Here is a 23,003-nt window from a genome sequence, read left to right on the forward strand (position 1 = left end):
AGTAACTTCTGGGGGGGGGGGGGGGGGGGAAGGATTTAAATCTGCTTTCTTTAATTCTGTTCTCTAGTTTCTGGTGTGCTGTTAAGTCAGAGGGACAGAAGTAAGAGGATATAGAACAGCCTGGTTTACATAAAACAAGCTGATGAAGATTACATGGAGCTACCACATGAGAATCAAAAGACCATGAGGCTGAATGTTTTTGACAGATTTTGTAGGAAAGACATGTGAATAAAATTTTTGAAAAAGGCTTTTTAAATGAATAAAGAGCATTATTTTTTATTTCACTCTACTTCAACCAGGTAGAGAAATACAAGACAAAATATATTTTAGAAAAAATTCTCTGTGGTGTCAGTAACTTTCTAATTAGAGATTTGGTCTTATATTTCACCTGGCCTGTTCTAGGGGCTCTGCATGCTGTGCTTAGTTCTGTTACAACTGGATACCATTGGAAAGGCTTGCTTTGTCCTTGCAATGCCCATCACATTATTGCCTTGTAGAGATAATAGTTGTAGTGAGAGTTGAGATGCATTTGGATGAGCCAGATAGTGCCACAGAAAGAAAAAAGTGTTTGAATTTGAAAACTTAGGCGCAAACTTTAAAGATCAGTGATGCCTGGCTTTAAAGCTAGGTTAGATAAAAAAATGGACCTTGTGAAGCTTGAACCTCAAAAAATCTCCTGCATAGCCATGACAGGTGCAGAGAGAGCATATGAGGGCATACTGACATGAAGTCTTTAAACTGGGAAGAACTGCCAAAACATACCAAAGCAAAGCAGAAAATGTGAAAACATTCTGAAGCAAAAATCCAAACTGTCCAATACATTTCCCAAAGATCGTTATAATTTCTGTTTTTCTGAAACTTCAGTGATAACAATTTGCATAGGTATGACACCATGCCTGTGGCTCTATTTCATTATAATGCAAGTACTTTAGCTGCAGAATAAAAGTAAAATAGTTTGATGTAATATGGATGTCTATTTGCACTCCTTTTAAGATAAACATTAGGCAATAACCATTTCTTTAGAGCCTGTGTATTGTTCATATGATACTCTCTCTTGTATAACAGTTCACGTTCATCAACGTGATACATTCTTGCCTGATTTTCCAGTTCTGCTTTTCACTGAGGATATTCTTTTCTTTCTCTGATTGCTTTTTCTTCTGAGACCATTACTCTAGTTGATAGCTTCAGGTTATCATTGTATCCTATCTCCCTCTCCAATAAGCCTATGATTGATACTAATCTTCCTCGTGGGACACATTTATAGGTTTCAGGATGGAAACTACTCTCTAAATCTTAGCTTTATATGTGCTGACAATTTGCAAGGTTGCACCTTATATTCACTTCAGGTGGCTTAGGGGAAAACATCAGCACCTGGTAATCATGCTTCTAAAATAAGAAGAGAAATGTGCCCCATATACCAAAAGTTACCCTGTTGTTCATCTCCTGTGCTGCTGCTCCTGCTCATGGATTTTCTATAACTAGAAAGGGCTCAGTTCCTAGAGGTGGTCAATGTGCTGTAACCAAACTCATGCCTTTTCTTTCCAGTGAGAGAAGCCATATTTTAATTAATCTAATGGAAGCTTTGACTAGCAGGCAGTCCCCTGAAAACGAGTTAATGTGCCGGAAAACACTTCACACAAGCAGAAGACTCTTCATTGACTAATGTGCTTAACGGGACTTTTTCTAAGGAAATTACTCCACTGAAAGCTTTGTGGAGTGCATTTGTTGGGTTTTTTCCCTCTTCATAATACAGCTGCATGTTCTGAAATTTAATTAGATCTAAGGACTGTTTCAAAATAGGATTATTATGGTTTTCCTACAGGTTTTGCAGATGCCCCTCAGTAGAGCATCATGGCAAAAAAAAAAAAAAAAAAAATCAATTCCTTGGCAGAATACAACATGAGGTTCTGTGATCCCTAGTGTGAGGAATGCAAGTGCTGGAGTTTGGCTATTTCACTGTCTTATCCAGTATCTGAAGGCAGAGTCCAGTTATACAACTATCTCAGAGGAATCAATGGGAAATGACAATGCTAATGTTTCCACAATATTTGCATATTCAAGCTCCACAGGCCAAGAAACAAAGAGAAGTAATAAGAAATTCAGTTGTTTTATCTTTTATCTTTTTAAACAGACATGCATTTATCTCTGTGAGCAGACTTGCCAGACCTTTTTTGAATTGCAAAGTTTCACTGCAAATGCTTGTTATTTGGATTTGCATAAGGATTAACAATGTTGGGCAAGTGGTATCTCCTAACCCTTTCTGTTTACTTGTGTGCTATCAGTCACTGGGATATAGTTTTGAAGGCAGTCAGTGCTTTTAGTTCAGTGGATAATGCAGTTTGTTTTCATGGTAAATTCTCTAATGTTGTAAAAGTGTACTTCAGCAATAATTATAAATGTATTTGCTCAGAGGATTTTCCCTCTCTTTTACACCATTCTGTACCTGCATAAGGTACTCTTCTCTAGTATAATGGCTAAAGAATCAAAATTTATGAAACTTGAGGGGGAAGTCTGAGCTGGCATGCAGAGTGTAGAGGTTAAGCTGCACTCCCTGTATGAATACACACGTGAAAATGTCATGGTCAAAGCGAAATCATCTTTTATATTCAAACTTTGCACCACAAAATCAAAACTCCCAGAGACTTTAAAAGGGCATTTACCTCAGCAAATTGAACTTAAAAACTCTTCTCATGCTTTTGGTGTTTCAGTTTGGGGTTTTTTGCTCCAGCTTTTTATACACAGAAGTGTTACCTACAATATTCCAATATGCACCTGAATGACTTCTACTGTTCAGAGAAGACTGGCTTGATAGCATCATTTCATAGATGGGACTTGAAAAATAGCAAACTCTTTCAACTTGTATGTGGTTGGGTTTATTTTGTTGGGTTTTTGGTTTGCTTGTTTATTTGGTTTGATTTAATTTGGTTTTGGTTTGGTTTGGTTTTTTGTTTGTTGTTTGTTCGTCTGTTTTTTAATTTTTTATTCCTTTTATAGTATTATGAAAGTACTGTTCCATCAATATATTACAAACCAAAAATAATCAGGGAACCTGCATTATTTTCATGGGATCATGTCTCCCAGAGTCCTTGCATTGTGGAAATACTTCTGAAGTGCACAGCTGTGCTTTAGTAATGAGACAGCTTGAGTCCCACAGCTTGCTGCATTGGCTTACAGAACACAAGTTACTTGGCAAATGTGAAGCCTCAGGGCTTCTATTCTACTTTAAGGTGGTTGTTGGAAATCTCTCAAAGAAAAGCAGATTTGGCCTTACAGTTTTCAGTCTTTTAGGGACAATACTAAAGAAGGAGGCACACTGATAGAAACAACACATGTCATAATGGCATGAGCAGCTTTACAGCTGGGGCACTGCAGAATGACAGGGGCTCACCAGAGCTGGAGCATTCAGCTGTTTGTGGTGCGCCAGCAGTGGGCTGGGCATGGCTGGAGCTCCTGCAGAGCTTGGGATATAGTTGAGACAGGGCATTGTCCTCCAAGCCTCTGGGAGAAGAGCACTGGGAAGGAGCAGCCAGCCTGGTAGAGCAGTGGTTCCAAGCCAGCAGCTTGTGAGAAACCTAAGAGCTGCTCAAAGCTACAAGAAAGTTTAAAAAATTGAAGCTGCCAGGACAAAATATTGTATCACTGCTTAATTTTTTAGTGGTTTTGCTGGTGGCTGATGATGCAGCAATCAAGAGCAAGCCATAAGTAACAAATGGCATTGAGCATGGTGTGAACTCAGGGTTCATTAGTGTCACGTAGGAAATGTTGATTAAGTTCTGCGCACAAGGCAAGGAACATAAGAAGCAAACACTGAGCATAAGAAGCAAACATACAGTGAGTGTCACAAGCGGTTGTGCTTAGGCCAGGCTCAATGGGCAGCAGGTGGGGGAGACATGAAACTCCTCCCAAGGAGATCACCTGCTTTGTAACAAAAAGAGAAAGCAAGGCTGCTCTGGAATAAGGTCACTTTCTCCTGAAGCAGTATAACTGGCTCTTACAGGGTTTATGTGTGCTTTTTCAACCGTTAACATACTGAATTCAACTGAATTAATTCAGTTGAACATGGGAACAGATTTGCTTTCCTGTACATCAGTCTTCTTATTTGTACCACTGCTTTTACTTGTGCAGTCAGTTTGGGAGCTGTTGCAGAGAGGCTGTTGTTTCAGTAAAACAGTTCAGTGTCTGGTTACTACAGAGAGGAGCAGCTCTGTAGCCTCTTGTTCCAGCTCTGAAAGGAGACAAACACTGGCCAACAATAGAGGTGCTCCAGTGCAAGAGAAATATTTTGCCCTTTGTCTCAAGTACTTAGTTAAAAGTCATCCATCCAAAACAAATTTGGATATTCTTTAACCTTCATGGTATCTCTTGTCTCCCAATACACTTTGAAGTCATCTGTGATATTTCCAGATGTATCCATGAGGAATGCTGGTGCTCATGAACTGACAGGTTCTTCTGCTGGACTCAGTAGTGAGCTGTTCTCACTGCAGGTAGTTTTTTGTTGTTTTGGTTTGGGTTTTTTTGGACAGATGGGTTTGCTTGTTTGGTTTGATTTAGTTTTGTTGTTGTTGTGGCCAGGTCATCATTGCCAAGATAAAATACTCTGGCTTTTATTTATAGAACAGAAATTTTTACACTACTGATAATGGAGTGATCTGAACCCAGGGGTCTTGAAAGTAGGTCATTAAGTACTCAGTATAAGAAAAAGTGTTGTTTTACAGTGTTCATGATTTTACTGGAGAGAGCTGTCTTCTTATCTAAATCTTGGCTTTAAAATCAAGAGACTTCTATAAGCAAAAAAAAACTTACTTGATTTCATCACAAAGAAAAGAATTATATCTGAGAATAACTTATTTTGTATCAGGAACAACATTTTTCAATTTATTCTTCTCGAGTACTTGAGCATTAAAGTGTCTGAAAATAACATTTTTCGATCATTGGACAGCATAGATTTTAAAGTCAATAAAAGAGAAAATTACCTCAAATTGGAAAATACAGAAACAACTGTGGCATTGGTTTTTGTTTCATTAACTAAATCAGGCATTTGTGATAGAGCAGCAGCACTTCTGGGCTAATCTCTGGAAGTGGGAGTTGCCAGGAGTTGGTTTTGCCTTTGGGGATACTTGTAGCTGTGTGGATCTACTCATGGGCACAAAGGTGCTTTATGGGGTTTATCCCATGACAGAGTTCCCCTGCTGCCTTCATTCCCTTGGGATAGTCCATCTATCCTTGAAAAGCACTAGCTGGTTTGCCATCTTCCGGGGCTCTACACTGTGAAATTGTTGTACTGTAACCTCTGTTCTCCCTCTCTCCCAAGTGTGTCTTGAAGTGACTGGAACTGAGAGGTGATTTGGGCAATTTTTTTGGACAGTACTTGGCTTATGTGCTGTGTAAGTGCCTGACCCGTGCTGTAGCAGTAGCCATGTGCTCTGCCCTGTCACAAAGGTGCTCTCCATGGAGTTCAGGTGCACATGAACTGCGGCTGCTTATTAACAATGGGTACGATTCAATGTCAGCAGCTTTTACATGCATGATATGTTACACTTCAAAGTAATTAACAAGATGCTATAAAACTCACCTACCTCTCACCTTCTCCCTTTTGAAGCAAGGCTCCTGAAATATAACTCATATTTCATGGGGTTTGCTTTCTTTTCACTTTGCTTTTTTCCCCAAAATATCACTGTAATAATTACTGTAACAGCATTTTCTGTGGAGTTAATGTTCTTCTGGCTTAATGGCCCCTGGTTATTCTCAGGCCATCAACTTTTTCCAGCTGGTCATCAATCCCAAAGAACTGCCTTGTGCTTCCATTATTATTGCTTAAGTAGATGACATTTCTGGTGCCACCGCTGCCTCCCAGTGAGCTGATATTACAGCCAATGGCATTTTCCCCTCCTTGCTTTCACTGTTGTCAAAGCATTATAAACAGCTGGTGTGAGAATGTTGTGGCTGTTCCCTGTGAATTCCTCTGATAATTTTTAGGTGCGAGTTTTGTAGACTTCAGCTGAAGGAATCTGAGTGAGGCAACTGAAAATTACTTGCCTAGAGCAGCTACAAGGGCTCAGCCCCCATGCATCATTCAGGAAGTGGCTGGGCAATACCTCACTGTTTCAGTCTAAAGACTTTTTCCCAGAAGGAACACGTTTCAAACAAGGTCTGGGACAGTTCTGGGGGGTGTTAATGTTCATTAGGTAGCCTCAGACCCCTCCCCAAGTTTCCACAGCTCTGCTCCCTTGTTTCCTAACAATTGATGGAGTCTGTTGCAGGCTTTTTTTTAAAGAAACGAGGAAGTTGTAGCTCAGTAGGCCAGAAACCAGCAGAGATTGTTTAGGTGAAAATGCCTTGCTATGTGGATATTCAAACCTGTGTGAGTCAACATTGGTGCTGACTACATTTCCTTTAACCTCATTAGCACCTTGTCTTGCTTTCCCAAGCATGGTGGTGGAGCAGCTAGTTCACCTTAGAGCCTTTCACTAGGTAATTCATCAAAGTGGCAGATGAAAGCTTAAAGGAAAATGCATGTAAATACTACATTAGGAACCTTGGCTCACAAAGGCACGAACATTTTCACCCATACCATTAGCTCTGGATTATAGTCCACAGATGTAAAAGGGACTTTGTTATTGGGGGAGATGGAGAGACAAGGCTTACTGGTTGAATCACTGTGCAGATTGTATACTTTTTCTTGCTTTTTCTTTAATTAAAAAGCATTAAGCATCATGAGCTAGTCTTACAGAAAAAAAAGAATCTCAGACTGTAACTGTAACCACTTAATACCTTCAAAATGAAAACCGAGTTACTACAGTAAAACACTCCCATCAAGTACTCAGGGCCAAAGCATTTTCAGACAGGGAGGGGCCTGAGATTGTGTCAAACCTACATCATGAGTCCTTTTCAGCTTTAGAGTTTAAAGCTGTGCCTCACTGCAGACTGATGTAGTCACTGGATTCCTGTATACATGTAGATCACAATGATCAAGCAACTGCAGTTCAGTCTCTGTGCCAGGGGTTTATCTGATGGGTTTTTTTGTTGGGCTAGTTTGGGTTTTTTTTAAGGGGGTGGGTGGGCATTGTTGTTTGTTTGTTTGCTTTGTTGTCATTGCTTGTTGTTTTTCACAGACACTGAGATATACACCAAGTGCAAGATAGTTTTTCCTGCAGGGCTACCAAGGCACCCCCTCAAACAGTCTTTATTTACCTCACAGTTTATTGTATTTTGTTAGAAATTAGCACTTTGGGAATACTGTTAACCCTTGCTCCTTTTAGTTCTCAAGCTGAGCAGTAGATAGTGACATACTCGTCTGTAATTGATACCTGTGGTGGTGGCATACTTCTGTAACATGATTTATCATGCATTTTCATTTTCATGAAAGCCTGTTTTACTCTTCTGCTTCCACATTAGGTCAGCACTCACTGAACAGGCACCTCCCATTCCATTTTACTGAGTAACTTTCAAACATGACCTGACAAGGTAGCAAAAGTTCAGTGCACTAACTCACTGTCATGTAGAATACACACAGACATTACTGACCAGCTCTGACTGTTGAACCATAAGGGAGGTACGAGAGCACTGCAGTGGTTGTGGCACAACTTGCAAATAGCATGGAAGGATTGGGCCAGGGTATCAATCTCTTCATGTAGCAAAATGTCCTGACCCAAGGGTTGAACAGCTATTCACACATGAACTTATGAAGACTTAGGATTTATTATTTCCTGGGGAAAAAAAAAAAAAAAAGGAAGTGGAGAATAAAAAATACTGTAATTATAGCTGTTATATGAAGTAGAAGAAGTACAATCCTAAGCAGCTGGGAAGAGTAGAAAATCTGTTGTGATTTCTGTTTATGAAGCAGCAGTGAAAAGGAGGATTTACCCAATGGGCTTAGCTCCACAGAGGAACTCTAGGAGCTGTACATCCACACCGTATTCCCCCCAAACACGTACAGGTAATGGTCCCCAGCTAGTTGGGCAGACTGCTGGCAGAGATTTCTGCACGTTGCTCTGAGGTTTCTGCTGTGAAATATGCCATGAAGGTGTAAAGCACAGCAGTGTGGAGAAAGGGAAGGTGTCTGCAGCTGATTGTGCAGTGCGTGTGTCTTTGCAGCCGCTGAAGATGCACTGCAAGAGCTGTGCGCTGGTCACCAGCTCCGGGCACCTCCTGGGGAGCAGGCAGGGGGACAGGATCGACGAGAGCGAGTGCGTCATACGCATGAACGACGCGCCCACGCGGGGCTACGGACAAGACGTTGGGAACAAAACCAGCCTGCGAGTCATCGCACACTCCAGCATCCAGAGGATTCTACGGAACCGCAACGAACTCTTAAATATGAGCCATGGTGCTGTGTTCATCTTCTGGGGCCCGAGCAGCTACATGAGGAGAGATGGCAAAGGCTTGGTGTACAATAACCTGCAGCTGATGAACCAGATACTGCCTCAGTTAAAAGTGTATATGATTTCTCGCCACAAGATGCTTCAATTTGATGACCTTTTTAAACGGGAGACTGGAAAAGACAGGTGAGAACTTACATGGATACACCTAGGGGATGTCACAGAGTAGTAAAGTAATGCAGTTTATATATACCAATTTCAGATCTGCTCAGAGGGACAATCCTGCCCATTAAATCCTCTGCCTCATGAGTTGTAATGTGGCATGACATGCCAAATAACATCACTGGTAACATAAGTAAAAAATACGCATCAAAATGATTTGTATGGAGTATCGCCTCATCAGCCTAGAATACCAGAGTCTGGATGTAATGTTTATGGAGTCGAGGAGGCAGGAACTGTTTAAATCTCACTTTGGGGTAATATACATTAAAGTTTTTTTCACTGACTCTGAAAAATTAGAATGGATAGGTTATGTTTTCTTATAGAGGAAATGCCACCATTCAGTGAATTATAATAGCTGTTTATTGAATTTAAGCATTTTTGGAACATTGCAGCTGTAAAGCTTCTTGTAAAACAAATAAACATTAGTCATACATTAGGTGCTTCGGAACAGTTCATCTTACATTTGCAACTGGAAAATGGGAAGTTATTATGATAGTTACATCTTTATGAGACTGTTTATGAGACTTGTAGGCTGATCTTCAAATCAAATTTGTAGTAAGTGACCCACTGCAGTACTTGAGTATTTCCACATATAATGTTTGAAAATGGGCATTCAAACTAAAGACTTCCCAAAATGAAAGACATTTATTTTTAATGAAGTTCTGGTTTTTTACTTATTAAATATGCTGCTGTGAAAATGGCACAGGGTGCCCACTTAGATACAAATGAAGAAGTAGGTTTATTGTGCAGTAACTCACAGTCAGATGTTCTACCTTACAAATACAAAACATACACACCAAAGCTTGAACGGGGATCGATCCAGTTGTGGACTCAGAGAGAGGCAGACCCAATGTCAGAGGAAACTGCTGTATCCTCTTAGCTGAAGGCAACATTTGCTTGGCATTTGCTGCCTTTGTCCCACCCCACATGGTTTGCTTGCTGAGCTCTGTTCAGTTATAGTGGATCTGAATTCGTGGCTGACTCAGGCACAAACCAGAGCACAGAGAAACTTGGTCGGGTTTGTTACATTAAAGGTCTTCTCTTCTACAATCGGTGTATTTGGGTCTCTGCCAGAACAAGAAGGAAGGATAACAAGGGGAGATACCCTGCCAGTTGTGATATGTTTGTCTTTTCCAAAGTGAAGCAAAGTGAGAAGGCAAATTAAGCATTTGAGCCCTTCAAGAAATGTGCAGAGGGTTATCTGTCTGCTTAGTATTTACAAAGGCATGCAAGTCAACAAATTGCACTGTAACCTGGCCACCATGAGCCCCAGGGGGAGGCCCTGGACACAAGGAATGCACACTGCCACCTCCTTTCCTGGACTGTGCTTCTGGTGATCCAGGGTAGGATCATGTGCTGTTCCCAGTTCTGAGGAACAACTTCCCTTCCTGCTTCACTCTCAGAACTTCAGCTCTGCCATGGGGAGCCAGGGCCCCCTTCCTTCCCTGACACTGCCAGGATCCTGTTCTTTTTTTGACACATGCTGTGCAATTTCAGGCAAGCTGCTCTTTCTGGTTCTGCATCACCCATGCAGAGCCAGAGGCCTGTAGTGAGTATGATGAAAGCATTTCTTTTTCTGCCCGGGCACCAGGCTCACGTCCTGAAATATTCTCAAGGCATTTGAGCCATTAATGACATTGTAACAAGTTTATAGTGAACTCAGTCATGGGCACCCTGAACTCCCAGTGTCAATCAAGGGCACTCAGATGCCAGCAAAAGTCAGCCTGAGGAACAGACCCTGTTGATTCTAATAAACTGCAGGCTCTGCTCTGAATGAACCACTCCTTTAGAGGGCACAGACAGCATACTTGAAGGGCTAAGAAGATTAAAACAGGAGATGAAAATAAATGAATAAGCTGCCCAGAAGAAAGGGAAAATGAAAAGAAACATGGATAGGAAATAATTTGTAAGGGAAAAACTTCAGGTACCTGTGGGGGCAGGAGCAGAACATTGTGTAGCCCAGAATGCTGCTGTTCCCCAGGGGGTTTCTCCTGAGCTCTTGACATTAGTGCCTACAAAAAAACAAAGGAAGGAGAGAGAAGCATGATTGCAAGGTTGCAAGGACCAGACTATTCATTTCTGTCTTGAAAATGATGAGAAGAAAGGTAATAGGATGTATTGTGTTTTTTTGAAATTAAGAAAAACCTTCAGAAAACAGTGCCAGTTAAATAGCATGGTGAAAGACAAAGGCTGCAGAGCAATATATTTGGCATTATAAAGTAACTGTACTTGAAAATAACTTTATAATTGAATAAGGGTACATTAAGAAAATACGATTCAGAACCAATATTATAGTAATTAGATAAAAGCAGCATAAATGAAATAACTGCAGGAAGAGTATTTCCAAAGAGATTATAAATGAGATTCTGGTGGAGCAGAAAGGCCTTTAATTGTAATTTAGTGTGCACTGCAGAATTATCAGCACAGTGTGTTAGTTCATCATATAAAAGAATATCTGATAATTTCCCCTAATAAGCACATGACAGTTCTTCATATTCTTTCATTACTGCTGATTAGGTATAAAAACAGTATTCTTTTGTTGGACTCTTGTTCAGATCTTTTAGGAAATGCAAGACACTGTAATCCTGTTTCTGTGTTGCTGTCCTACAGACATGGTATTTAAAGAGGGCAGAGTGGTACTTGAATGAATTTTTGAATCTTTATTTGATTATTCATCTTCTAAGCCAGTTTAGTTATATTCAGTTGTTTTCCTGGTTTTGGAAAACAATAAATGACAGCCTGTGTGTAAGCAGAAAGCAAGCTAACCCAGCAGAGAGCCTAGCTGGGTGTCCTGACCTGTGCAAAGCTTTGGTCGTGTCTGGCTGCAATTGCTCCAATTCCTTCGTTTTGGAATGTAAGTGTTGGGCACCTGGAACAGTGGACTTGTGAAAGCTCCAAAGCACTCTTAGCCTGAACATGTTCCTGAATTATCTTGTGATTCAGAGCTCAGAAACTCTCAGGTGGCAGAGAAGCAAATTTTTTTAGGATTTTTCCTACCATTCTCTTTCCTAATCATTTTGAGCCAAAAATTCTCCCTGTTTTGTACTGTTGCTGTGCCTGAAGGTCTCCACTGAGCTTATGACCCAGCTATTACAGTGTGACAAACTGCACCACCCCCCACCCCAGGCTTCAGTGCACAGTCAGAAAATAAGTAAGGCCCCATAATTGGAAATCATGAGATGCTTATAACATGTCATTCTCCAAATGCTAGCTTAGCTTGAAAGTCTGCGTGTCAGGAGCAGTAAAAATGTGTTTTGGGAGTTTATACGTTACCAAGTGATCCACTAAGGACAGGACAAATTACCTAGGCTCCTCAGCATCCTCCAGGCATATTTAGTCAAAAAATTCCCTTATGTTTAGGAATGTCTTTTAAGCAGCTGGCACAGACACCACCACTTTTTTTTTTTTCCTTGTGGTAGTCTGATTCCCTGAGGAAATGGGAAACCTTGGTGCAAGGCATTCCTCAATCTGACAGTGCTCAAAACATCTCCTCCTACTGCCCTGTAGGTGACCTACTTGGAACCAGCTTGTTAGCATTAGCTGGGGAAGCTGCGTGGTGGCTCCTGTCAGCTGAATTAGATGTTAGTGATTGCTGGCACTTGCTTGCAGTAGCTTTTGTGGCCTCAGGTCCCTGCTTCCAAGACTGTTCCACATCCTGCTATCACTGGGTAGACTGTAAAAGATGGCCTTGGAACTTGGGCCTGGATTCCCTGGTGACTTCTCTGAAGAGAGCCTCATGTTTTGTGCTGTGCTTTTTTGGGGGGCTGTGACAAAGTTTCACAGGTATCTGGCAGACACAGGTGTGGGGGAATGGGATTGCTGTAGGTCCTACGTTAATGCATTCAGGTAGAGTCCCCAGGCCTTCCCAGAGCCTGCCCTGGCTCCCCCGCTGCCTCAGCTTTAGTAGGAGATGAAGGGAGCGCCTGTCTGTGTGACAGCTGTCAGCAGGGACCTGGGCACTCTTTGGGCTGCAGATAACACAGGCTTGAACTTCTTCCTGTGGGACTTTCCTAGCTGGGTGAGGAGCCATTAGGGAGCCATTAGTCTTACTCTTTAATAGCATTTGAAATGAGACCTTTGAGTGGACCTTTGCAGATAAGAACCTGTGATACAGCAAAATTTAAACACAACTTTTAAATCCCTTACATCTGTGAGCAGTTACAGGGTGGTATCTCCTGCTTTGCCTAATTAATACTGGGATCAGTTGAGCTTCTTTCAAAGCCATGTCCCAGCCTGCAGTGCAGGCAGGAGAGGTGCTGCCTTAAGGGCTCCCTGCCAGCGCTGTCAGTGCCATTGTCAGGATCCCCTCGGGCAGGGATGGCACCTGGCAGTGGTTCCTAGGATGAAGATTTCCCAGGTTGGCTATGGGACACTCACAGCTGCAGCTGACTAAAGAGTTTCCTACCAGCAGTCACAGTGTGGGGCTGGGAGCTTCTAGAAACCAAGTCAAAAGGTCAGCTAAATAATAATGTTGTTGCCGTGCCTAAAATTAATTACAGCAAGGAAAGTTCCTGCCCAGATTACTCCACTGACAGAAGGCACCAGAAAAATCATTAAAAGATGGACGAGCAAAGTAGTCTTGGTTGCCCAGTTTTCAAAGCCTTTTACAGCAATGAAGAAAATGCCAAGAAATTGCTTCAGAATGAATAAATAAATAAATAAATCTCAAGAATTATTTGTCAGCTTAGAAACTTAATTATGTTTTTGCTTTCAGGAAGATATCCAACACTTGGCTTAGCACGGGCTGGTTCACAATGACTATCGCATTAGAGCTCTGTGACAGGATAAATGTTTATGGCATGGTGCCACCGGATTTCTGCAGGTAGGATTTATTTTGGAACCATTATTAGCCAACAAAGTTAATGTTACAGATAAATATCTGAATCTTTTAATCTTTTTCCTCTGCAACAAGTAATCAGTCCTCTTAAAGCAATTAATTAGATGTCCCATGATCTCGTTCTGAAAACAACAAACAGCATTTAATTATGTTATATAAAATATTTTAAAATTTTGTTTGTACAGTGGGAGAATTAATCCATCTTGTTGCTTTCTTTTAGTCTCTGAATATTTATCAGCTAAAAGTAATGCAATAATTGGCATGAAATTAATCTGAAGAAAGAAGTACTGGAAAACATTACTTTTAATTTGTTTTTTTGAGTTCCCCCCAAATTAATAGAGGAACAGTGTTCTCACAGTGACTAGTTTCTAAATTGAACTTTCTGTGCAACTCAAATTAACATTATTGTACCTTTGTCACTTGAATGCCAATCTTGCAGGTTCCTAAATGGTGCCCAGGAAAGCCATCCCCGTGAATTTGGCCCCGGAGAATCAGTGCTGTGATCCCGTTTTGGGCGTGGTAGGGGCGGGCCACAGGAGGCAGAGGCACAATTGTTGTGCCAGTGGAGGCTGCTGTACAAAGAACAGCCTGTGCCCTTTTCCAGCCCCGTTCTGCCTCCAGCATGCTCAGGACCCTGACCCCAGGTCCTGGTTAAGCTTTTCCCACTATGGATCAGTGACACAGGGAGAGGCTTCAGAACTTCTACTGCTAGACCAAAATTACATTAGGCACAAGATACCAGTATGAACACAGACGAATTTGTATTACATTAGCAGTCTTGATGCTGACATAAGCCTCACCTGCCCACCCAGTACTAGCCCAGCACTGAGTGGTTCCTGCCCACAGCTGGTGCTGATCCCATTTGTCCTGCTGGGTGACCCAGGAAGAGCTGGAGCCAGTCTGGAACAAGGCCTCAGTGCAACGTTTCATCACCTGCTCACAAACCCCTCTCACCCCCTTTAAGCAAGAAATACTTGCTTAAATTTTCTATTGCAAGTGTCATGATCTGTCTCAAGTCTGGTTCATTGGGTAATTGCAGATGCCTTTCAGGGGCAGGGAGGCCAAGGCTGCAGTGCTGGGTTAGTCTCAAAGAATGGGACTGCTTTGACTTTCCTCTGAGCTCTTACAAGGATTGTTCAGGAATCTGCATTTGTCTTGGGCACGTTGTAGAAATCCCCAAAGAAATCACAGCCTAACATGTCAACACTAAACTCCACTTTGTGAGAATTTCTACAAATTATAACAAAATACTGATGATAAATGCTGTGATATACTGCCAGACTTCATCATGAATTCTCCAAGGAAAATTGCAAACTAGATCAGATGTGCCAGACAACACAAATACCTTCCACAGCACAGCATCTTGTTCCTCTGTCATCTCAGCTGGCCAACACATACTACTTCAGTTTCTGTAAGTGGCTGGTCTGTCTTACTCCAGAAGTAGCTGTATTCCATGGCAAATGAAAGTAATTCTTAAACTGATGATCTAAAAATACAGAAGACAGCATTTTACTGCAAAATAATGTGTATTTGTGACTTTTCAGACAAAGTCAGAATAGTTTGGATACATATTAAAAAAAGCCAGCTAAACCCAAACAAACTGATTTGTGAGAGACTAAAAATGTCACTGAGAGCATATAAAAGGCTTTCATAGAATCAATACACTGAAATCAAATGGATTTAAATTTAACACAAGAAAGGCTGTAGATCACTCATACCAGTGAAAGATGTAATTGTTCTTACAGCCTGCATAAAAAAATATTAACATTAAGGTACACCTGGTTGTAAAAAGGGAAAAGGTCATTTCTTAATCAAAGTAATATGAAATGTCTTTACTTCAGCTTGATTCCCCAGGGGATGAAGGAGAAAACTGTAGTTGCCATGCTTAGAAGAAGCTGACAATCTGTGAAAGGAGTTTCTTCCCATAAATAGAGTTAACCTTCTTAGCTGGCTCTTCAGCCACTCATTAAGAAGTTAAAAAAGTTAAAACAGTGCTTTCTTTCCAAGAAATAAGACAACTGAACAGAATAGCAGGAAGAACTATTCTGTAATTTTAAACCATATTTCCTGGTTTTCAGTCAGACAGAATAAGAATCTACTATTAAAATAAAAGAATCAAAACAAAAAGTCCCAACAAAACAATGAAAATGTGTGTGTTCTAGATGGTGTGGGTATCCTACTTGCTGTGCAACTAAAGAATCATTAAGATAGAAAAAAAACCACCAAAAAATCTTACTTGTGTTCATAATTAGTATCACCAAATTTATAACTTCAGCAGAGAGATACCCATTCATTTTTAAGTATTAATTTGTGGAATAAGTAATGAGTGTGGTGATCACTGTCATGGAACTAAATTAGTGTCACATTTGTAACGTGAAGGACACCTCAAAGGTACCAGGTATCTCATGCTGTTGATTCTGCTACAAATTATTAGCTCAAGATCATTAACCAAACAGCTTTGCACCCGTGCAGGAAAAATAGGTGAAGGAGTCTCGAGCACAGCCTAAAAGATTTGTCACCATTACTTGCAACAAAGTGTTTTAGATTCATTTCTATTTACTTTCACTGGATACTGAGTTTCATAGCTGAACTGGACTGGGTGTCCTAATTATTATCAATTTCTAGTACTTTACAGCAAAGCTGTAAGTAATTTCAAACCCCTTGGCTTGCTACAGATTTATGCTGTAGTAAGGGTTAATGGCTTGATCTTGCTCTCGTGCTGTCTTGTGCATTCTGTAATAAGATGAAAGCTTGTGCTTCCATGCGCATTGCAAACATTTTTGTAAAGTGTGCACACCTCTCACTCTTTTGTCCCAAGACAGACAAGCCATCTTCCTGTATTTTTTCCAGTGCCCAGGGATCCAATCCAAGCCTTTCCAGATGGGAAGCACTTCCCTCTCAGAACTCCCTTTGGCAGCCCTGCATGCACAGCACTCACTCCTGAACTGGGACATGCTGGATTCTTGGATTCCCCTCTTGCCTCCCTTCAGCAGCAGCCTGGCAGTGGTGCCCAGATACCACGACAATTCCTGAAGGCACTGCAGGGCTGCTGCTTCCCTTTGTGGGTGCTCAGCAGCTGGGCTGGGAAGGACAAGCCAAGCCTTAGTGAGTTTGTAGGAATTCCAGCCCCTGTCTGCGGCATTATGGGCAGCAGGGACAGAAAGGCTGGTTCCCTGCACGTCTCAGGGTACTCCTGTACACAAGGAAAACTCAAGGGGTTAGTGAGATGAACCCTCTTTAACTCTTCTCCTCTTCATGGGCCTTCTGGAACTCCCAGAAACTCAGAACTTAATTCTGAGCCTTATTTTAACTAATATGAATAATTTTTGTTCCAGTTATTGAACCAGATAATTTTCCTGTAAGAATCCTCATTCGACTGCCAGGTCATTTTCCATGATAATTCACCTGAAAATTGGTATTTGAAATACTTCAGTGTTTTCTTACCTCTCTGTCTCCACTTTCAGTTCCTTTAAATCAAATGCAAAGCAGCAGTTGTTCCTGGTTACATTTCCTAGAGCTTATGAGAAACTGGAAGCTGTATGTGAGCTAGTCCTGCTCTTTGGTCCATATGCCTCACCTCATTAGCTTAATAACAAAATGCATACATGATTTAAAAAACGGGACTAACTATGGAGGTCAGGGAAAGGAGATCCTGGGAATAGAAGGCAAAAGATTATCTAGAAATCTTCATGGTCCTGACACAGCACCTTGCCCATCACTCAACATATAAATGACACTTTACTCACACATCAAAATATGAATTATTTTAAAAAGTGTGTCAGTACCTATAGTTTTAGAGGACTGATTTAGTATGGCTCTTCATTTCTAAGGAAAGAGGCTGACCAGAATGTGGTATGGTTGGCCTGATTTCCCTGCCTTTTTTCTTTTGTGTTATACCTCCAGCTTTTGCTGTAGGTGGATACCATCTGTGGGAAAATGTGCACTCAAGTGGCAAACAGTAGCTGACTGACAGGGGTACAAGCACTTCCACGGTGCTGTGCTGGCAGGTGACCAGGCAGGAAGCACAGGATATTTTACAGAGGAACTTCCCAGATTCTTCCCAGCTGTGCTATTAATATGTATGCAGAGTCTGACAAAATACTGATTAATGTCCAGTATCAGTCAGTGATGAAACAGCATCTGTTTTAATGTTAATAAATGAGGTGGCAAGCAATTTCCGTATAGAAATTACTCATGCATTTCATTTGCTGGTGACACAAGCTAATTGCAGAGTTAGAAGATAACACAGCACAGTTAATTTGGGTTATGGTGTACTCAAGCCAGAATTCAAATCCAAAGCTTACTAGCATGCAATCTGGGGGAATCCAGAACTCCCATAAAGGTCCTCCATATGTAAATACCCTTCAGAATTCCAAATCTAAAAGACAGCTTTTGGAATTTAGCTGTAAAACATCAGTCAGCTGGAGAGTAGTCCTAGAGAGGTCTGTAGCCACCAGCCCCCATTCCTGCCCTGGTCTCACCCCCAGTTCAGCCAGCAGAGCTGCATGCAAGGCCTGAGCCCCACAGGCTGCCTGCCCTGAGCTCCTGCCCCTCTCACCTGCCAGGCCCTGTGCACCAGGGGCCTCTGGGCTGTTTCTGGTGGGATGGTGCACAGGATGCAGTGAGCTGGTGCAGCCTGCAGGAGCTAAGGACATCCACTTAGGACACACTGGTGTGGAATGTGGAATCCCTGGCTTCAAAAACACCTTGCCTGGAGGGACCTGCACCCTGAGGGGGTCACTTTGCCCCAGTAACTGCATTTTTCCCAAGTCTGTTTGAGATATGATTTCAACTTTACTAATCCTTTACTTTAAAGCAGTAAATTTATACCAAGCAATACAGGTTGAGGACCCAAGAATAAAATCCAGCTTTAGTGCAAGTAGGAAGAGCAGTCCGAATGAGAGGCAGAGGCCTGTTTGTTTAGTAGTTCTTAACAAAAACACATCACATGAAAATGTATCTTATTAGATTTATAATAACCATACAAATTATTCATTTAAGCAACAATAAGAGGTCCACTGTATAAAAAAGAGTGAAAAATTATCGAAGATTGAGTTCTAGTAGTTGTAGTTTAGAAATAATAAATTTCTACATGAAGGGCAGCTTTAGATTGCAAATACATTTTCTGTAGGTGAGGAGATGAAGGATTTTGTTTCACTCTTATATATTCCAGTGAGAATATATTTAATAAGTTTAGAATCCATCTTATTCTAGAAATGTAATTTTATTGTTGTTCTGGTCTTGTAAGATTGATCACCATGTTGTGTTACAAGGAAGGCAGACTGATCGAATTAAAACGTTAATCTAAGGTACAAATGGAAAGCAGCAGCAATATCATACATTACCTCTGCATATACAATATGGATAATAGCAAAATAAGAAAAATTAGAAAATTGTGTCGGTGATAGAATTACACAGTAAAAATAATGACCAGCACAGACTACTGACAGATTGTGGATGCATTCAATTGAAAGTGACCTTAAATATTAGCTCTTCAAAATGAAAATAATCAACTGTATATTAGAGCTGACAGCCCTGAATCTGTATCAGATTTCTTGCTCTGTGCTGGGGTCCTGTTCAGCTCAGGCTGTAACACACAGCAACTCCAAGGCTTCACTAAATGCTGATATTGGAAAATTTTCTGCCACAGCAAAATAGCTGGTAGCAATCAGGTAGAGAGGGATACTATGGGGTAAATCTGTCTGGAACAGCTTGCTCTCTTCATATTTATGACACAGAGAGTGTGTGAGTTCCTGTCAGCCCAAAACACCCGTGCCCAAAGTAAAAAACCATCATGGGTACAGGTAGAGATTAAAACAAAAGGTGAATTAATTGCTCTGGCTTATTATACTACAGATGTGCCATTTACTGAATGTTACATGGAAACACTGAGGTCAGAACTGCTAAAATGAATATCCTAAGTATCTAATTGGTGTTTGGCATATCCAGTGTGTCACCACGAGTCACTCATCTCCCGCTGGGAAACGTGAACGGGTTCACAAGGTCAGATGGATACTATGGGTGAACTGTTTTAATTTTTAGCTTAGATACATGAAAGCTGCTGTTGTAAAATAAAGAACTCATTTGTGCCTCAGATGTTTGATTAAAATGCCAGCAACTGCAGCCTGTGCCACTGACCTGGCGTGCAGACACTCACTGAAGTTGTGCTCTCGGAACCTCGCGCAGCATGCCGGGAACGTTCAGCTGAGCTGACGTGACACATAACCACCTCGGTCTGTCATCTTCTCTTTCTTCCCCAGTTCAGGAAATACCTCTGCGAGACCTTTAACAAATCACAATCTAGATTTAAATCTCTTGTCAGCAGTTTACTTCAAATTTCATAATAGTAACACAGCCCTGCAGCATACTCCCTTGTTTCTGAGCTGCTGCTGTCCTTCATTTAACTGGGAGGAAGAGGATTAAAGGAGAGCAAAAGAAAAAGCAAAGAAAACACCTTTGCCCCATCCTGATGTATTAGATATGCAAGAAAAAAAAGAGCTACATAGTTTAACTGGGAGAAAAAGTGGATTTGAGCCTATCAGTTCATTAAAGATAGCATCTTTTCAATCAACTACTAAGAACATCTTGGGCTTCCATCTATTTTCTTTTTTCCACAGGGATCCTAATCATCTTTCAGTACCTTATCACTACTATGAGCCTCTGGGCCCAGACGAGTGCACAATGTACATTTCCCACGAGCGGGGCCGCAAGGGCAGCCACCACCGCTTCATCACCGAGAAGCGCGTCTTCGAGAACTGGGCACGGACATTCGACATCCGCTTCTTCCAGCCAGACTGGGAACCGGAGCCGCTCCCTGGAGCCCACGCCGGGACGAGGCCGCTGGCCTGAGGCACGGACACGCAGGCCCAGCCACGGTCACCTCCCGCAGCAGCCTTTGGAGCCTGGGGCCAGCACGGCAGCCTGGAGGAGCAGGGTCCCCGGGTGTGCAGCTGGCACCCGCAGCAGCAGCAGGCAGGAAGCTGGCATGGAGCAGCAGCACACACCCCCAGTACTTGCTGTTAAACTGTATGAACCCAGTCCGTCACCTTTTGGGGCCATCTGACGTCCTGTGTGTGTTTGTGATTCGTGAAACACAACCCGAGTGTCATTAAGGGACCGTTAATTCATTATGGCTTTTTTAAGTACGATGCCACTGAGTTTTCATAGTGAAAACTTTCCGTATTTATTTAATGGAGGTTTTTATGCAACCTAGGCCAGTATTTTTCTAATTCACGGTTATGTGGTTGTTTATCTTTCATAATCTTTTAAATCCAAAATTAATACTGCTGATGGTTTGAAAGGCCTAGCTTTTTATTTATAAAAGTTGTTTGAAATATATAATTCTATATGGCATGTAATTAATATTTGATCAAGAAATGTTGGATTTCTTCTAAGAATTTTGGGCTCTGTTCCAGCCTAAAGCCTTTAACAGCAAGAGTGGTCCCATGTGCAGATCCAGCTCACTTTACATTCTAACATCTTATGTTAATACGAAAATGGTAGTGAAAATTCTGTTTGATATTAATGTGCATTTGCTGCTGTGCTATCGAGCTGCTGTTTTTTAAATAGGGGTGGGAGGAAGGAGGGCAAACAAAATTTATCCAGAAAAAGCCAAACCCTCCACTGGCCATGGCAGCAGCTTCTCAGTGAAGACAAGCTAAGGCTGGAGGGGTTTGTGTTCTGTTTTGCCTCTTGTATTCTCGCAAGAGGCTGCCAGCAACCCTCCTGAGGCAGCACACTACGAACCAGGCCACAGCTGCTCAGCACAATGTGACCAAATTTCTGGAATGAAGAAGGTAAACTACCAGTACTACAATACCAGTCATAGTAGCCAGAAAGATCACAACACCGCACCTACAAAAATCTCTGCCTTCCACTGTCCCAAGATCATCACTGATCTCACAGATTCTGGATCACACTGAAGCTGGGATGTGAAAAGTGTTCCATGAGTATAAAATTGTCCTCCTGAAAGGAGAAAAGTTAAACTCTTTTTTTTTTCCCCATGAAGTACCTGTATGTGCGTGGTGAGTCCCTGCAAGACAAAGGGGAAGGACAATGCTCTTGCTGTGTATGGAACCTCACAGTGGGAATTACTGGGTTACATGTGGCTTGTGAATAAAGAAGATTTCAGTTACAGTATTACTTTTCCTTTTGCTTCACAAATATCAAATCTCAAATTTTTAAATAATCAGTAACTATTGCATGAAACATATCTCAGGTGATGAAAGGTGTCGCTCATTAGACAAGTGCAAAAGCTAGAACAAAGATACTACCTTTAAACACCTAAATCCAAGAAGCTGAACCTCAGAGGCAAGACACAGAACTGGGACCAAACACTCTCATTTAAACCCCCTTATACCCCACGGTCTTCCTCTTTCCAAAACTGGACAGCAGTAGCTGCAGCTGCCCCACAGATACCCTGATTCTCTGGGGACAAAGTGAACTGTCCTGGCAGGGGCAAAGTGGTGTCACCTCTGTAACACTGCCTCAACCTGAAGTGCAAGTCTCCAAGAGCCACTGTCCTGCTGCAGCCCTGCCCACTATCAAAAAGAAAGAATCTATAATGTATTTTGCCTTAAAAGCTTTATTTTGGTGTTCTTCCTGGTACACACCACTCAGCTTACAAACTGAGTGCCAAGTGCATGTTACCTTTCTCTTGACAGCTGGTGTTTACCTCTCCTTCTTTCACTGATGGTGTTTTATTCCTTCCACTTGATTTCACTGCATTCTATAAAAAAACAGAATGGGTTTTGAACTAATGGCAGTTTGAACATCCCTTTCAACATGTGTACTGGGTGCGTATCCAGCATACATTGCCCCAGTTGATGAAATCTGTCAGACTGATTTACAGATTGTTTCTAATGTGACTGCAAGACATGGTACAGATCACAGTAGGTCCTCTGATGCTTCTGTTCCCGTTTTATTACTGATACAATAATAAAAAGATCTTGTCATTTTAAACTAGAGCTCCTAGTTTTTCCATCAGTCAAGGGCTGCAGGATGTGTATGCTATATGTTTACATATGTTATTGTTAAAATCACATCATTTAAAGACAGAGTACACTGGTCTACCTCTGGTATTCTGTAGAAACACAGAGACTTGCCAGACTGTCTGCAAGACTGCTCAACGTCAAGTAGGTATGGGGAAGCATTAATAATATGAAGAAATATGGAATAAACTGTAAGGACACTAAATCTCCTAAGAGAGCCAAGCTAAGCATTGTAACTCATTCCTTGTTCAGTTTCTGTTAATAGCTCTGTGTTCTTGCTACCCTCATACACATAATTTAAACAAAACAAACCCAAACTCACTTCAGTCTCATCAACCTCCTGTGAAGTTTCAGCAAGGTCCCCCATCTAATTACAAAAATTATGAAGGAGTATTCTCTAAGTCACACCTGTATATATAAAAAGGAATTTGATGAAGCCAAGGAGACAGCAAGTTTTAAATAGATCACACAGATTTACACGGAACATAAATTGAGTCCAAAAAGCACAAATTATAAGAGTGCAGAAGAAATGTAAATAACGTTAAAGCACTGCAATTTTAATTAACAAATCACTGATGTATTTCTCTACAAAAGCACAATTTTTGAACTACAGAATCCTGCATTTCAGCCTGATGG

The 23,003-nt window shown here is 41.4% G+C and overlaps 1 protein-coding gene across 3 annotated transcripts in view; it reads left to right on the forward strand.

Moving 5' to 3' along the window:
* Positions 1–20,375, forward strand: part of ST6GALNAC5 (ST6 N-acetylgalactosaminide alpha-2,6-sialyltransferase 5) — a 65,640-nt gene extending 45,265 nt beyond the window's left edge. For 2 of the 3 annotated variants that reach the window (XM_038145198.1, XM_038145199.1), the window contains exons 3-5: positions 8,095–8,504; positions 13,255–13,362; positions 19,995–20,375. In XM_038145198.1, coding sequence (XP_038001126.1) covers positions 8,095–8,504; positions 13,255–13,362; positions 19,995–20,226 — 750 coding nt within the window. In that variant the 3' untranslated portion in view covers positions 20,227–20,375. Of the gene's footprint in view, positions 1–53; positions 4,485–8,094; positions 8,505–13,254; positions 13,363–19,994 lie in introns of those variants that run through there. The other variant, XM_038145200.1, reaches the window with a different exon arrangement.
* Positions 20,376–23,003: the final 2,628 nt, after the last annotated feature.

Source organism: Motacilla alba, chromosome 8 (assembly GCF_015832195.1).
Source record: "Motacilla alba alba isolate MOTALB_02 chromosome 8, Motacilla_alba_V1.0_pri, whole genome shotgun sequence".
NCBI classification, from domain to species: domain Eukaryota; kingdom Metazoa; phylum Chordata; class Aves; order Passeriformes; family Motacillidae; genus Motacilla; species Motacilla alba.